The sequence below is a fragment of the Zootoca vivipara genome, chromosome 5, assembly GCF_963506605.1.
Source record: "Zootoca vivipara chromosome 5, rZooViv1.1, whole genome shotgun sequence".
In the NCBI taxonomy this organism is placed as follows: domain Eukaryota; kingdom Metazoa; phylum Chordata; class Lepidosauria; order Squamata; family Lacertidae; genus Zootoca; species Zootoca vivipara.
Genome location: NC_083280.1, coordinates 45,796,369 through 45,811,696, shown reverse-complemented (window position 1 = coordinate 45,811,696; position 15,328 = coordinate 45,796,369). Strand labels below are relative to the sequence as shown.

General features: G+C 42.6%; 1 protein-coding gene across 3 annotated transcripts in view; it reads left to right on the top strand.

Annotated features, from left to right (window-relative positions):
* The window catches only part of SH3PXD2A (SH3 and PX domains 2A), a 275,011-nt gene that overhangs the window by 30,377 nt on the left and 229,306 nt on the right, over positions 1 to 15,328 (top strand). For all 3 annotated transcript variants that reach the window (XM_060274714.1, XM_060274716.1, XM_060274713.1), the window contains exon 3: positions 8,409 to 8,489. In XM_060274714.1, the coding sequence (XP_060130697.1) occupies positions 8,409 to 8,489 (81 nt within the window). The remainder of the gene's footprint in view (positions 1 to 8,408; positions 8,490 to 15,328) is intronic.

Genomic DNA, 15,328 nt, shown 5'->3' with positions numbered 1-15,328 from the left:
TTGCAGTTTCTAAAACGTATATGAAATAGATGAGAAAATAAATAAATAGAGTTAACTGGGATATGCAGGGGAAAAGAAAGAGAACAAATTTATGGAACCACAGAAAGAGGGGGAGGGAAGTTGAAGACTGATGTATAATAATTATTTCTTTCTTTCTTTCTTTAAGGTTTATTTGTTATAAATGAAAATCATTCATAATTAATTCATTAAATAAATAAATAAATAATCATAAGGAGCTCCAGGCAAGGGCCACATGTCTCTAAATCCTCCTGGAATGTCAACACTTGATTTTTGTCCTTCCAAGTCCAGTTCTAGTCGCAAGACTCATCCTTCAGCAAGGCTATAAAAGGGCCTTTCCAAGGTGACATGCCACCTCCTGTGTACAAACATTTTGTTTCCCACAAAGTACTAATTGCAGCACCTACTCAAAACAAAGCATGCAAATATGTCACCTACAGATCATCACTCTTTAGTCTCATTGTTTGCTATCAGCTTGATAGCAAATCTGTTGAAATTCTATGACTGGGGGCAGGGGGGGGGAGAGAAGTGCTTTTTCAGCTTGAGTAATCAGAACTTCTAGCTAATGTTTGCTCAAGTGATGGCTACACAATCTCCTATGGCTGCTATGTGACTACATTCAGCCCCCTACACCAAGGCCATTTATTTCCCCATCTCTATAATCTTCCTCTCTGAACTGTGCCTTCTTTCATTAGAAATCTCTTCTCCTGTATCTACCATTTAATGGTTAATGGTGTTTGCCCATTGCTGATCTTTCTGCCTACGTGCAATTCCCAGCAAATGACATTCAAAGAATACTGCCTTTCGCATTGGAGGTAGAACATAACCATCATGACTCATAGCCAATTAACCTCCATTAATTTGTCGTATCATCTTATAAAGCCATCCAAAAAGGTTGGCATCACTTCCTCCTGTGAGAGCGAGTTCCATAGTTTAACTGCACTGCACGAAGAAGTACTTTTTATCTGTCCTGAAACTTCCAATGTTCTATTTCGCTGGATGATATTGTTACCCACTTTCTCTGTTCTGCACCTAAGTTTATAAACTTGTATCATGCCACCTCTTACTTGCCTTTTCTCTAAAAAGCCCAGAACACACACTTTCATTGTACCTTGTGCCTTTCTCTACTGGAAAGAGAAAGCTTGGGTAGGATATGATACAATACGATACGATTCGATAATCTTTATTGTCATTGTCCCATGCAGAACAACGAAATTGAACATCTACATCAAACTTACACAACCATCAGCATAATTACCCCTAAAAAAACCTCTAATATAATAACCCTTCCTGACTTACCCCCTAAAACTCTGATGCCCTATGACTGAATACAGACCCTCCCTCACAGACTGCCTTTCACTGCATTCAAAACCGAAATCGCTCTTGGATAGAAGCTATTTCTCAGGCGGCTAGTCCTGGTCTTTTTGACCCTGTACCTTCTTCCAGAAGGCAGAAGCTAAAAGAGATCATTTCCGGTAGATGTAGAAGCTTATTCAAAGAAACTTCCTTAAGAGAGAGAGGCAACCCCAGAGGTTCTTGTATATAGGTGAGGACCTTCTCCACCTATGTTATGAAGCTCCCTCCTGTGGAAGTTCCAGTCAGCCTCTTCTCTCTTAGCTTTTCAGCACCCAACTAAGACATGTTTATTCCAATTGGCATTTAACCTGGATGAATTCTTGTAATATTTATCTCATTACTTGTACATTATTGTTTTACCTGCAAACCATTTCCTGTTTGCAGCATTTTGTTTGATTTTTTTTTAACCGCATGCTTTTGTATATTTTGTAAATGGTAAAAAGCCACCCTTAATATTGGCATATACATCTTCCAAACATATGGAGGTATGTTTAAAGCACTATGTGTGGCAGCTGTTCTCAAGTGGTAAGCTATTCATGTAGAATGGCACACCATTCAGATCTGGGAGGTGCCTATGTGCTCACTATGTGAATGCCTGAAAGGAGAAGTTTGTGGTAAACAGAGACAGAAGCAGATATTATGACAAATCATCACAAATCATCTTCTGCTTTTATGTTTATAATCTGTGAGCAAGTCCCAAGAGTGATTCAACCTTTGGGTTTCAGTTTCAGAAGTAGACCTGTGGATATTGGTTTGCATCCAGTACTATAGTTCCACTTGCGCGAGACTTCTGCTTGTGTAACAAAACATCTCCTTCCTCATCTCCAAAGTCCACTGTGTGCTGCACCAGAGGGTTGGGGTTCTTTGGATCAGATATTGGGAGAACATGGATAAGACCTCTCTTTTTTAAACCCTTTACTTAAAGTTCCTCCAGAAGTTGCTAGTGAACACCCAACCAGCCACTGACAAGACCTGCTTAGTTTCAGCAAGGCTGTGATCTCATGTGCCGTAAGACCACAACCCAGGAATGAATACGGTATTTTTCTTCAGCCTTGTGTTATGTCATGCAGGATGTACACAGTGTAGCAAATTCTAGCCTCCTTGTGCTGGAGGGAGCTGACAGAAAATCTTTGCTAATGGGATTTCAGCCTATAGTTTGACATGAACTTTTCTAGTCAAGGGGCAATTTCAGGAAGTGATTGCCATACCTCAGGCATCCCCAAACTTCAACCCTCCAGATGTTTTGTACTACAATTCCCATCTTCCCCGACCACTGGTCCTGTTAGCTAGGGATCATGGGAGTTGTAGGCCAAAACATCTGGAGGGCCACAGTTTGGGGATGCCTGCCATACCTGGACAGCTATGGACATATAAGGTGTGAATATATTTATATGTGTGAATTTCTGCTCTACTAATACTTATACTGTACGCCTCTGGATCCATAGTCTGTGAGTTGTTGATATATGAGTTAAAAGTCTAACAGTTTAGCACTTGTTAGTCATCTAGATTTATGACCTGCATGGCAGATGATCAAAGGCACACGTAGTGATTTGCTGCTTGATTGAAGCTTTGTCTCTTTTATGGCTGTGGCAGATTTAAATCATTATAGTGAGAGCAAGAACAATCGGGTGCACTGCTATATTTTCCCTTTGCTGTAAGCCAAAATTAGAAGTGTCACAGCCAACGGTTTTGAGTTTTGTGAAGCTTGGGGTCTTGGAGCTTACATGAACTTTCTTTTCCTTTCTGCTCAGAAAGGGGGGAAACAGTCCCTCACTCGCCAAGGCACCCCTTGAATAATTCTCACTCTTCTGAAGCAAGGAAGGCCCCAGAGACTTAGCATTGTTTGACAGAGGCCTGAGGGACTTTGGAGACTATACTGTTATTTTTTTTCTTTCCCAGGCCCTGGGTCCACTTATAGGGCACTGCATCTGGAGGTCAGCTGCAAGGTTAAGAGTCAATGCTGCAAGATTTTCATGTTCATATAAACTACATTAAGTGTGTTGGTTTTACGATGAGGCCTTACAATTTGGCTGGCTAGAGAACCAAGAAAAGCTTGTGAACACATCTTGATTTTTCAAAGATAAGAGCACACACTAAAAGTATTTAATGTGTGAGCATGAAATACAAACTGTACATTTGATAGCTATAACTAAGATTGATACCGTATATGCACCCTTCATATTTGCCCTGAAACCATTATTACTGAAATGAAATTTTGATACTACCCGACAAGCTACTGAGGACCCTAGGTTCAATGCTGTTCGAAAGAATCACACCTTTGTGAAATATAACAGTTCTGGGCTTATTTATAAGTAGGATTAGCCACTGATGGAATTGTTGAGCCAACAAATTGCTTATATGTGCTTATATATTGACTATTATTTTAGAGTCTCCCAGTGGAGGAAGGAGGATTTGATGTTCTCTTGCCAGGGGAACAGATAACACCTCCTAATGCAGTGCTTCCTTTTTAATGCAAAAAACAAGGTATCGTCTTCAAAAGAGCAGAAGTTGACATTAGGACATGATGTCACATTACCCTCTGGATCTGTGTCAAAGAAAGCTGGATACTTTCCAGAGAAAACAATGCTTTTTATAACGAACTCCCACCCAACGGCCCTTTAAATGGATTCTTTTATGATTTTGTATAGGATAATTTATTCATCTTGTTGCCCTCTGTAGACAGCAAAGAGGGGGACACAACCAGCAAAGAGGGGCTGGTAGTAAAATCTTTTGTACTGTGTTTGATACATCACTCAGGGATTAGCAGAGTCGCTGTTAAACAAATACTTAGCAACTGACATCCTAGTTCCTAATATATTTCAACACTATCTTTCAGAATCCTTCTAAGGGCCTTTCCGCACAACCATTTTAAAAAATGAGTATTTGTTTTCCAGTTGCAGTGCACAAGATGAAAGCATTTTGCCAAGATAATACCTTTTCTGCATGGTAAAATGCAGTAAATCTTGCAGGCAGTGTATTAGCCATACACAGAGTAGACCCATTTAAATTAATGATTCATGACCAACTTTCAATGGCTCTACTTCGGCCACATTTACCTCATGGCTTCCCTCCCCTCTGTCACCAGTTCTGAGAGTTGACAAGATACAAACGTATCTGTTTTCTCTCTTTTTTGGGGGGGTCATAGCATCTTTTCTTGAGATCAGTTAAATTCACTGTGAGACGTTAGTGTTGAAGAGGGATTGATTGCTAAACCACAAGGACAATTTTAACTCTGTGAAGTGAGCAGAGGTCGCCTCACAGCTCTCAGCAACTCCCTTAACAGACTACAGCTCCCAGAATCCTTTGGGCAAAGCCATGACCGTTTAAAGTAGTCTCATGGTGCTTTAAATGGTATGGTGTGAATGTGGCCTCTGAGTAGAACTGAGTTGGATACAACCAGTGAATCTGAAGCCTTTCCTGTTACAGCGCTCACTGAAGTAGCAGGTTGTGAGGGGGTAAGCTACAAGCCTATACTTATTAAGGATTAAGCCCAATTTAACACAGTAGGACTTCATTCTCATCTTGGCTTTATTTATTGATGCAAGGGATTTTTACCCCACCCTTCAGTAAAATTCCCGAGGCAATTTCAGAGCTTGAGGTACTGCTTTGCAGTTTTAGTGTTTTGACAATGCTAGTGGCTTTCTAATCTTAGATTCTGCTTCTAATAATGGTGCATTCTTGATTGCTAGTGTGGCTACTTACACATCACCCCAAAAAGGTGGGGGAGCGGATGTAGATCTGTATAAAACTGTGCATACACTAATGTATAGATGGCCATTTAGAAATAACAATAATTCAAACAGAAGTACAGTTCATCTCACCACAGTAGGGAAGACTGTGGCCAGGTGATATGTATACCTGCTTAGTCTGGTCTCCTGGTGCTAACTGCTGATGGGAAACTTCAAGACTCCTCCTTGTATCGCTTCTTAGGACTGGACTGTCTTCTCCAAAGGAGGCCACATGGTCACCCTATTAATTGCTTGAGTCTGATAAATGACAACGAGGCCCATGGCCTTCTGCTGTTGCCTAGAGAAAAGAGCAATGTCTTGCAAGTTGCACGCTTGGACTACTGCAATGCGCTCTACGTGGGGCTATCTTTGAAGAAGACCCGGAAACTGCAATTAATCCAGACTGGTGACTGGGAGTGGCTGCCGGGACCATATAACACCAGTCCTGAGAGATCTACATTGGCTCCCAGTACGTTTCCGAGCACAATTCAAAGTGTTGGTGTTGGCCTTTAAAGGCCTAAATGGCCTCGGTCCTGTATACCTGAAGGAGCGTTCCCACCCCCATCGTTCAGCCCCGACACTGAGATCCAGCACCGAGGGCCTTCTGGCGGTTCCCTTATTGCGTGAAGTGAGGTTACAGGGAACCAGATAGAGGGCCTTCTCGGTAGTGGCACCCGCCCTGTGGAACGCCCTTCCATCAAATGTGAAGGAAATAAGCAGCTATCCTATTTTTAAATGACATCTGAAGGCAGCCCTGTTTAGGGAAGCTTTAAATATTTAATGCTGTACTGTTTTACTACTCGATTGGGAGCTGCCCAGAGTGGCTGGGGAGACTCAGCTAGATAGGTGGGGTTCAGGCACCTGCTTCAGCTACTTCATAGCCTACGTTCAGTTACAGGAATCCATGGAAAAATAGGCACTAGTCGATCTAGCTTGGTGTTGTCCATACTGACTGGCACTGGCATTTGCTGTGCTACTGAGCTACACGAAGTGGCTTGTTTACAAATTGTTTCATATGAAATAGGCTGGAACAGTTAACAATAAAAGCATTATATATTTTTTAAAAAAACACACAGTAAAATAGTGAGAGGTAAATGCTGGAGACATTGTACACCAATGGCAGATTTCAAGTACTTGTGATCTTCCAAGCACATTTGGGGCAGGAGAGGTGATACAGTAGTAAGTGTGTGTGTGTGTGTGTTGGAATATTACATAATGTACAGCTGAGTTCTACACTCACTGTATTTTTCTACTCACCAGGCAAGCTGCTTAAAAGGCTTCCAGAAGGGATGTTTATTAACAGCAACTGTAGTTTTTTTATGATAGAAACACAGACTATTGGTTAAGGCAGTGTTGGGAAATATAGACTACCCAAATCACAGCAGGTTAAGAGAGACAAAGCCATAATGATTCTGCTGGGGAGATGTCATCCTTCCCCCTTGCTATTTGAATAGTAAGTGGTTTTACTTATATAAACCAGAAGATGGTTATCACATACTGAATTAGAAAGTTCTTCATTTTCCTCCTTAACAGTTTAAGGGCAATGAAAAGAGATAAAGAAAAGAAGTGTGTTCTTGGTGTTTCCCCCTCCCTTAAGCTGCAGAGATTGAATGTACTGCCTTTTATCTTTCAAAGCCTGCAAGCAATTGCTTTGCCCCAGAGCTCAGAGAGACCAACTGGTGTGCAGGAGGATAGGGAACCTCAGCCTATTTATCCAGAAAGACAATCTCAGAAAAGCAGCCTGACATTTACATAGCCTGCAGAGGAGTGTGACTCTCCGCAGCTAAGCAGCACTTGAAGCTGAGAGATGAAGTTTGCCCCCTGCACTCCAGCCTTTTTGATTTCCTCCTTCCAGATCCTTATCTTTTGTTATCTCTGGGAAAGCCCAACAAGTCATTCCGAGGACACAGCAGTCAGTCAGTTTTCAGTAGCTCTGGCTTTAATCTGGAAGCATTTAAGAGACCTTTAATAGTGTGTAGAAAACTCATTAAATATCAACAACAACTAGAGTTGCATTGTTTAGTCAACTGATTGTTGATCTTAGATTAACAATCTCCTTTTAATTGATGATAAGATTTCAATCATGATTCCCCTTTAAAATGTTTATTATTATTATTATTATTATTATTATTATTATTACACATGTAGGTGCTATCTTAGAAGAGACTTGCTCTGCTTCCTGGCACAGAAGGTTATGGTTGCTACATCTGCTTGTTTGTGACAGGTTTCCACACAGAGGCTGTAATGTCTGATATGATTAACTGTTTGATTACCGGTCTTTAGGTCCAATGGCGCTGTTTTGGGCCCCATACTCTGGGCGCCCAGCATGCTCTGCCCACACCGTGACATCATGAGACACATGCCGTAAAGTCATGACACGCGCTGTGGCATCATGATGTCATAGCCGGGTTGGGCGCGAGCTCCAGTGGCGCAGAAGTGACTGGACCCCTCCTGCCAAAACTCCGCACTCTCTCTCCCCTCAACTCCACACTCTCTTCCACCCCGCCTGAACTCTGCCATCTCTCCCCCCCCGAACTCTGCACTCTTTCCACAGAGCGTGGTACCTGTGCACCTGCCCCCACTTTTGTGGGTGCCCAGCCCCTATATGGGAAATTTTGTGGGTGCTCAGGTACCCAGGGCTCTGAGGAGATGGCACCTATGATTAGATCACACATTTCTGGCATGTGCTGGCCTGGAGATCCCATGTGATCAAAGTTATATTTCAGAAATTGCATGTGGAGCAGTCACATGACTGGTGGTTTTTGTGTAGGGTTTAGAATGTGTGGATTGGTCGTAAGGCAGAGGACCTTCTTAGTAGTGGTGCTCACCCTGTGCAATGCCATCCAATCAGATGTCAAGGAGAAAAATAAATATCTGACTTTTAGAAGACATCTGAAGGCAGCACTGTATAGGAGAGTTTTTAATGTTTGATGTTTTACTGTGTTCCAATTGGTTGGAAGCCACCCTGAGTGGCATATAAATAATAATTATTATCATCATTATGTTTTCAGGAGTCTTTTCACAGCACTGGTATGTGCCATCATTCCTTTCCCATCTAGCAAGTGAGTGGCTTTGCCTGATTACTCAGGAACTCTGTTTCTCCTTAATAAGCAAGTAATTTACAAGTAGTTACCAGGAAAATTATGAATTTGTCTTATGAAGAATTTCAGAGCTTGAAACAATCCTTGCATATACAAACACAATCATCATCTGAATTAGCCTCTGAATCACATTGCCTTTAAAGCCACTGTTTTGCATACTAGAATGATCATTTGAATAACAGATTGTTTCCTTTCTGCCCTGCAGGTATATATCATAAATGTAACATGGTCAGACTCAAGTTGCCAGACAATCTACCGCAGATACAGCAAGTTCTTTGACCTACAGGTAATGGAATAATTTTGCTCATGGCTATAGAGATTGTATGCATGATATTGATTTCCTATGTTGTCTAATGGTGCCACCCAATAAAACATGCTTTATACATTTATTGCCTTCTGAGGGTGTGGCAGATTTTACATTATGAGAGAAATCACAGTCAAAAATATTTAGAAGATGAAGTGGTTCTGGGCTTAAGAAGAGATAAGTTGTCCTGGTGTTCATTGAGGAAGATCTTGGTTTATTGTGCTGCTCTGTTGGTCTTCCCTGCTGGGCGGTACACGTAGCCCCCCCCCTTCCAAACACAATGCATTCCCCAAAAATTGTTAGGTGAGTGTTTGCATAATGAGCTGACAATTACCATTATTTCCTATGAAAACATATCTAATCCTTGCTCCACTGCCTCCTGCCTTGAGTTCCTCCTAAAATGGCTGCAGCCAACCAGCAAAAGAGAGACAAAGGAAATACTGATTTGCCCAATCTCTCCCGCTCTCTGATTTGTCCAATCACTCTCCCCCTTCCAACTCTCCATGGTTTTTGCCTGAAAATAGGTTCTGTTGACCAGCAAAGCAAAACAAGTAAGGAAGTGGGCAAATTTGGCTGTTTAGATATCAGAATCAGTTGCGTGTCTAGTGAGGTTTGGGCATAATGATTTGTGTTCAGATAAATGAATTTGCAGATAAAGAGCAGGTGGATAGCAGGAGCTGCCTGTATTTAGTTTCTTCCTGTACTTTTGGACAAGCTGTCTGACATTTTATCATTGTCATGTTCTGCCTCTTCTCATTAATTTCCCCGCAGTTTCTCTTCCTTGAACAATGTGCACTGAAGTAATTTCTTAGTTATCTCCAACACACTCAAGGTCCTTGGCGTTCATCAGCTTCGGGCCATCAGTCTATGCACTTTATATCTCCTAAACCAGATCCTTTTCATCCCAAGGGTCATCATTCCCTTCAAGGGTCATGTGCCAGTGGTGGACAGGGCCAGAGTCAAAGGTGGGGGGAGCAATGAATGCAAATTTTTGCCTCTGTACAGTAGGCGACTTTCTGCACACATTCACCCACACCTCTCTATCCTTAATTCAGATAAGCAAGAAGCACAATCAGATTTCAATTGTACATTCAGCCAGGCAAAATGCTTAGGTGCAAAGCAGGGTCAGTGAGGGGCATAGTCTGGGGAGAGTTCTGAGGGCCAAACAGAGATGCCTGGAGGGCCACATCCAGCCCTGAGATTCCCCACCCCTGTCCTGACTGTGCTAGCCAGAAACTGAAAGGCAACTCTAGAGAACTGAGCAGCTGCAACATGAGTCCCCAATTCCTTGTATTCTAATTTTTCAAAGATGATTGGAGTAGTAATGCTGCTGTTCGTTTTGTTGTTGTTGTTGTTGTTGTTGTTGTTGTTGTTGTTGTTGTTGTTGTTGTTTCTATACAGTATACAACCCATCCCTAAAATTGTAGTTATATCAAGAAACAATTTCCTGCCATGAAGCAGAAATATTCAGCGGTCCCATTTCATATACCGGTAGCTGGGAGAACAACCAGCCTTGGAAACCCCTCTCAATAGATACATGCTTGCCTTCATATCCGCCACAGCATTCATGTGAAAGGGAACAATTGCCACTGGTGAAATCTGTAGCGATATGTCCTAATCAGGTCACTGTGGCTATTTCTTTCTGTGGAAACAGGAAATAACTAAGATGTGACTCATGAGAAAGAAGTGATGGAGTACTGGTAGTATACAGTTGGTAAGATTACAGTTTGGAGGAAGCTTTGATCTCTGTCAAAAGCCTGTGGTAAAGGGATGTGCCTGTTCAGAATTCAGACTGCTGTAGTTTGCAAGTGTTTCTATAGTTAGATGAGCGCATCAAAGGCATATCAAGATAGACAGTATCAGATCTGTTCATCATACTGTGCTTGCAAGGAGTGAATTAATATGGGCTCAGATTTTGAAAACTGAGAAGGCTCTGTTCTTTCAGAGCCCATCTAGGGATGTCCATTTGGAAGCAGCTGTCCAATGTTGGGAACCCAAGAACATCTGAGCAGGAACAGCTCCATCCATTATCTTCTCCCATAAATGTGTGCTGCCTTTCCCCCGGCCAGTTTTATGACCCCAGGATTATATCTTGTATGCCTTCTGTGAATTATAGAAAGGCTGAGAGAGCAAGTCCGTCTCTGCATTTCTTCCTGTTGGCACGCATTGGCTGAAGTGGTCAGTTGAATATGGAGAAGAAAAATCAAGGCCACAGACTGGGAATCCTTCTCTGCCCAAGTGTTGCATTCTCATCTGGGCAACTTTCCAGGGGCCACATGTCAGTGGTAGCTGGGGCCAGAGGCAAGAGGGACTAGAACAATGGATGTAAAATTTTATCTTCATACAGTAGACTAGTTTCTACACATACTCACACACCTCTTTCTATACTCCCTCCAGGCAAGCGAGAAACACTAGCAGAAGTTGAGGACATGTTCCAGTCAGGCAAAAAACCCCAAAGATGGTGCAAAGTAGAGCCAGGGATAGGAGAGGGGCTGTAACTGGGGAGGGATGTGGCCTGAGGAGAATCCTGAGGATCAGATACAGAGGGCTAGTGGGCCACATGTTCTTCACCCCTGACCCCAGGCTAATGGATTCCTCTGCATCTTGTTGGTAGTACTTCTAGACTGATAACAGCAGCGTTTAGAAAATAATTTGCCTCTGCAGTTCAATGCTTAGTTCCAAGCACTTTCTTTCCGTTTAAACAAAAACAAAAAACTTGTCTGTATTCTTGTAAGTCTCCCGGACTTTCCTGTTAGGTTTGAAAAGTTCCCATCAAGCTAAAGTTATCAATGGGGTTAGTGTGTTGGACAGGAAATGATGTCTCCAATCAGGGGAGAAGGAGTCTTGAAAGGTCCCATTGATAAGTGGGAGAGGAGGGGGACCCAACCACCAGTGGAAAGTGTCTGCCAAACAACATGCATCCATCTCCCCATTTGGAAACACAGCAGCCCCCCAGCCCCTGCTTCACATTCACCCTTTTATTTTTATCCTTTTGTCCCTGGGCACTTTCATCCTCTAGGTTAATGAAAAAGACACTGGCACCCAGAGACCTGCAACATTCCTGAAAGAGTTTAGCGGGAGGTATCCACGTTTGACAACTATTAGAGACGCATGCATTTAAATGTGTCTGTTTAAAGCATTTTTATACCAGCTTTCCACAATGGTTCAAGGCGGCTCACAACATTACTGAACAAAAAGTACAATAGATTTAAAACCACTCCAAAAACTCAATGAACAGGAAAAATGTCTTCTTGGTGTGCAGGTAGTATCCAAAGGACATTGCATAGTCTGTAGTTTTCCTTACTACTTGGTAGGTATTGAAGGATAGGGTTAATGCCCAGGAGGAGCATCGGCGGAAAGAGCACCATCTGGCTGTATCTTTCAAAATAAATTCTGTAGGGCCTTTTAAATTTAAGTCCCTGTAAAGCAATATTCCCAGAGGTACAAACATTAGTGTATATACTTACCTTTCCAATGTCTGCAGAACGATGGTGTTACAAAGATAGGATTCTTTCTGCTCTGCGCTTCCCTTCTGTGGAGGAAAAAGGCAGGATCTGTGGCTTTCTGTCTATGCCTAGGCTGTCTGCTTTCTTCTGCTTCCTTCTCTCCATCTGCTCCCTTAAAACTCTTTGTGACAGATGTGGTAGAATGGGCTTTCTCTGTTCATCCTGTATTTTGTTGAACTCATTTACCTGTAAAGTCTGCAGATGCCCCAAACAGGCACTCTTTTGAAAAACTAGCTATCCATACCTATTTCAGAGAGGTCTGGATTCTGGTATCCCTAATGTGATGTTCATGCCTGCTGAGACTCCCTGCCCTACCCTAAAAAAAAAAAGATTTTGGGGGGGGGTGCCTGTTCTTTTGTGGGAAAGTCTGGTCTCCTTTTTTGTCTATGTTTTATTTCTTTGGGGGTGCGTAGGTGTTTTGCCTGTTGCTTTGGGGGACGTTCGGAGCATTACTCCATTTTCGCCTGTGAAATTGGTATTTGGGTGGTCCCCAAAGCAGTTTCTTAAATTTCCAGATGTTTAGCTGCTTCTGTTCTTATGACTGATTTTTAGATTAATGCTTATCAGTATATTTTGTTGTAGGCCGCTATGTTTCTTATATGAAATATACTAAATAAATAGAGTAATATGGTGGACCCAAATGAGAAGACTGGGTCCAAATGTGTCTTTCTACTGCAGAGTCTCTGACAGTTAGAAGAACTACTGTAATTCATGAAGGGGAAACCTTGGCTCCAACCCCCTAACATAAGTGCACTTACGGCAATGTTATTTCTTCTTCACAGCCCCATTGGCTTCTTCACTCAGCAAAATACAGAGTGAAATATTTAGGGAAGGGTCCAGTGTGAAGAGGAGTTCTCCAGTTTCCAGGAGTTTGGAAGTCACCCCTTGCACTTGTTAGTGGCGTTTCCATACTAGTGGTTCTGCTTGCATGGCGATTTAGCATGCAATGGGTTAATATGCACACTGGACCTCTGCTGAATTTGACTCTCGCATGCAGTGTCTTTCTATTCCAGGCAGTGCAGGGTGTGGCCTTCTAAATAAGTTTTAGATGGTCAATATACTCTGGATATTCAATCACTGCAAGACACCGAGACACGTGTGTTTGTTTTACTGTCAGTAGATTGCATCATTATTTCCCATGCTAGATTTGGCTGTGTCCCATTTCCGTGGGAGCTGCATCCGTTATGTTGGGTAGATTTCAAATGGCCTGGAGAGAGGGGTGGTTGGGAAAGCTAGCAGAAGAGATCAAATAGCAGTGTGAGAGGAAAAGCCTGGAAAGTCAGTGTGTGTATTTGGATGCTTTGCTAGAGCTTTTCCACCAGTCCTTTGGACTTCGATTCTCATGGCTTCCTCTTGGGTGTACCAGTGTAGGTCAGGGGAATGGCACTGGAGTAGTTCCGGTAATCAACATTGGGGTGAAAGGGAGGCAAGCCCTCTTCACTGGAGAAATGAATGGAGCAGCACTCCATTGGGGAAGCCCCACTGTGCACGGACAGCCTGTGGTTTGGCTGAGAGGTGGCACATGCCCATCAATGACTACTGCGTGTGTGTGTGCTGTGTGGCATAGTGGTTAGAGTTTTGGGCTAGGGTTGGGGAAACTTGGCTCAAATCCCCATTCAGCCATGAATCTCACCAGGTGAGCCCAGTCACTCTCTCTCAGCCTCATCTACCCCAAAGGGACATCATGAAGCTAAGGATGTTGGGGGGGAGAGAGAACTCTGTATGCTACCCTGGGCTTTTTGGAGAGAAAACAGGATGCACATGTCACAAATAAACTAGATGTGACAATAAATGCATATATGACTCCAGTTTGTCAAACAGCAACTGCCAGGAAGGGAAGGGGGCAGGACTGGGACCATGCCATGTGGGGAGTGAGGTTAAGCCTTTGCCCTTTTCTACAGTCCCAATTTGGGCGAGGAATGCCCTTGAAGCTGCATTTAGCCTTGGGAGGGAAGTTTTAGTCTGGGTATTGAAACAAAACATGGTTTGATGAAGTATTCTACTACAATGCTATCTGTAGTAGGTAGTCTATTTGGCACCTTGAGTTCCTCATAAGAGAGTTGTTCCAGCCCCATGGTCATTTTGTCTGCCCCTTTCGGAACACTTTAAAGCTCTACACAGTATCCTTTTTCAGATGTGGCGACCAGAACGGAACACAATCCTCCAAGTGTGACTGTACCATATATTTTGATATTGGTAGTTTGGTTTTCAGTCCCTTTCTTAATTATCTCTAACATGTAATTCAGCTCTCTCAGAAGTGCCACGCAATATGGCAACATTTTTATTGACTCCAGGATCTCTTTCCTGGTCAGTCACTGCCACTTTAAACCCCACAAGCTTATGTTATGAAGCTAGGATATATACATTTGCACCACTTCACACTTGCTTACATTGAATCCCATGTGCTGTTTTACTGCCTGTTCACTCAGCTTTGATAGAGCAGATTGAAGAATCATTTTAGGGGCATTTTAGTCAAAGGTTTCTGTCAGCCAGTAGGCAGCTGCTCTGTGTATGGAATGAAGTTGCCTCCTCTGCCAGCCTGACTTTCTAGAAGAATGTTACGTAGGCAGAAAATTGAAATGTAACCATGCAACACATTATCCCATGTTGACATTTTGACCACAAAGAGTCATCTGAAGTATCAGAATATTGCAAAGGCAAATAAACGAACAGCTTTCTGTTGCACATTCTGTCCGTGTATCAGTTTGCGGAGAGCGGCCTTTTCAATTCTGCCTGCTCTTCCAAGTGGGTTTTCTTTAAATTGGCAAAGAGAGTCGTTCACTACAGCCTCTTAGAATGTTTGGAAAATAAAGAATTTTACAGGGTGTCAGGAGGGGTTAAAGTGCTGCAGGGATTTTTGGAGGGTGAATAGGAAACTTTGCAAACTTTGCATGTTGCTCCTAAGATTGTCTTGATTATTTATAGAGCTCCGATGAACAGCTGAGTGCTGAACGACATATTAAAGAAAAAAAAATGTTACCATAAAACCTATAATTGCTTGCTATAATGCTGTACTTCCTTCGAAGTCAGCTTGAAGCATTGCTTTCATGGCACCAGACGCTTGGTGATCTTTGTTATGCAATGCCCTCGTTATAAACATTCACATTCTAGTTACAGAACACCTTAACATTGCAATTAAGCACTTTCAAAAGTGTTTTACTGTGTTAATCTTCATTGACGTGGCAACCTTGCAAGACAGAACCGTATTCTCATTTTATATAAGGGGGACTGCCACTAAAAGATCCTGCAAAGCTGTGGATGTGGTGAGATTTGAGCCCAGGTGTCCTCTGCCCCCCCCAATACTTTTGCCCTTTG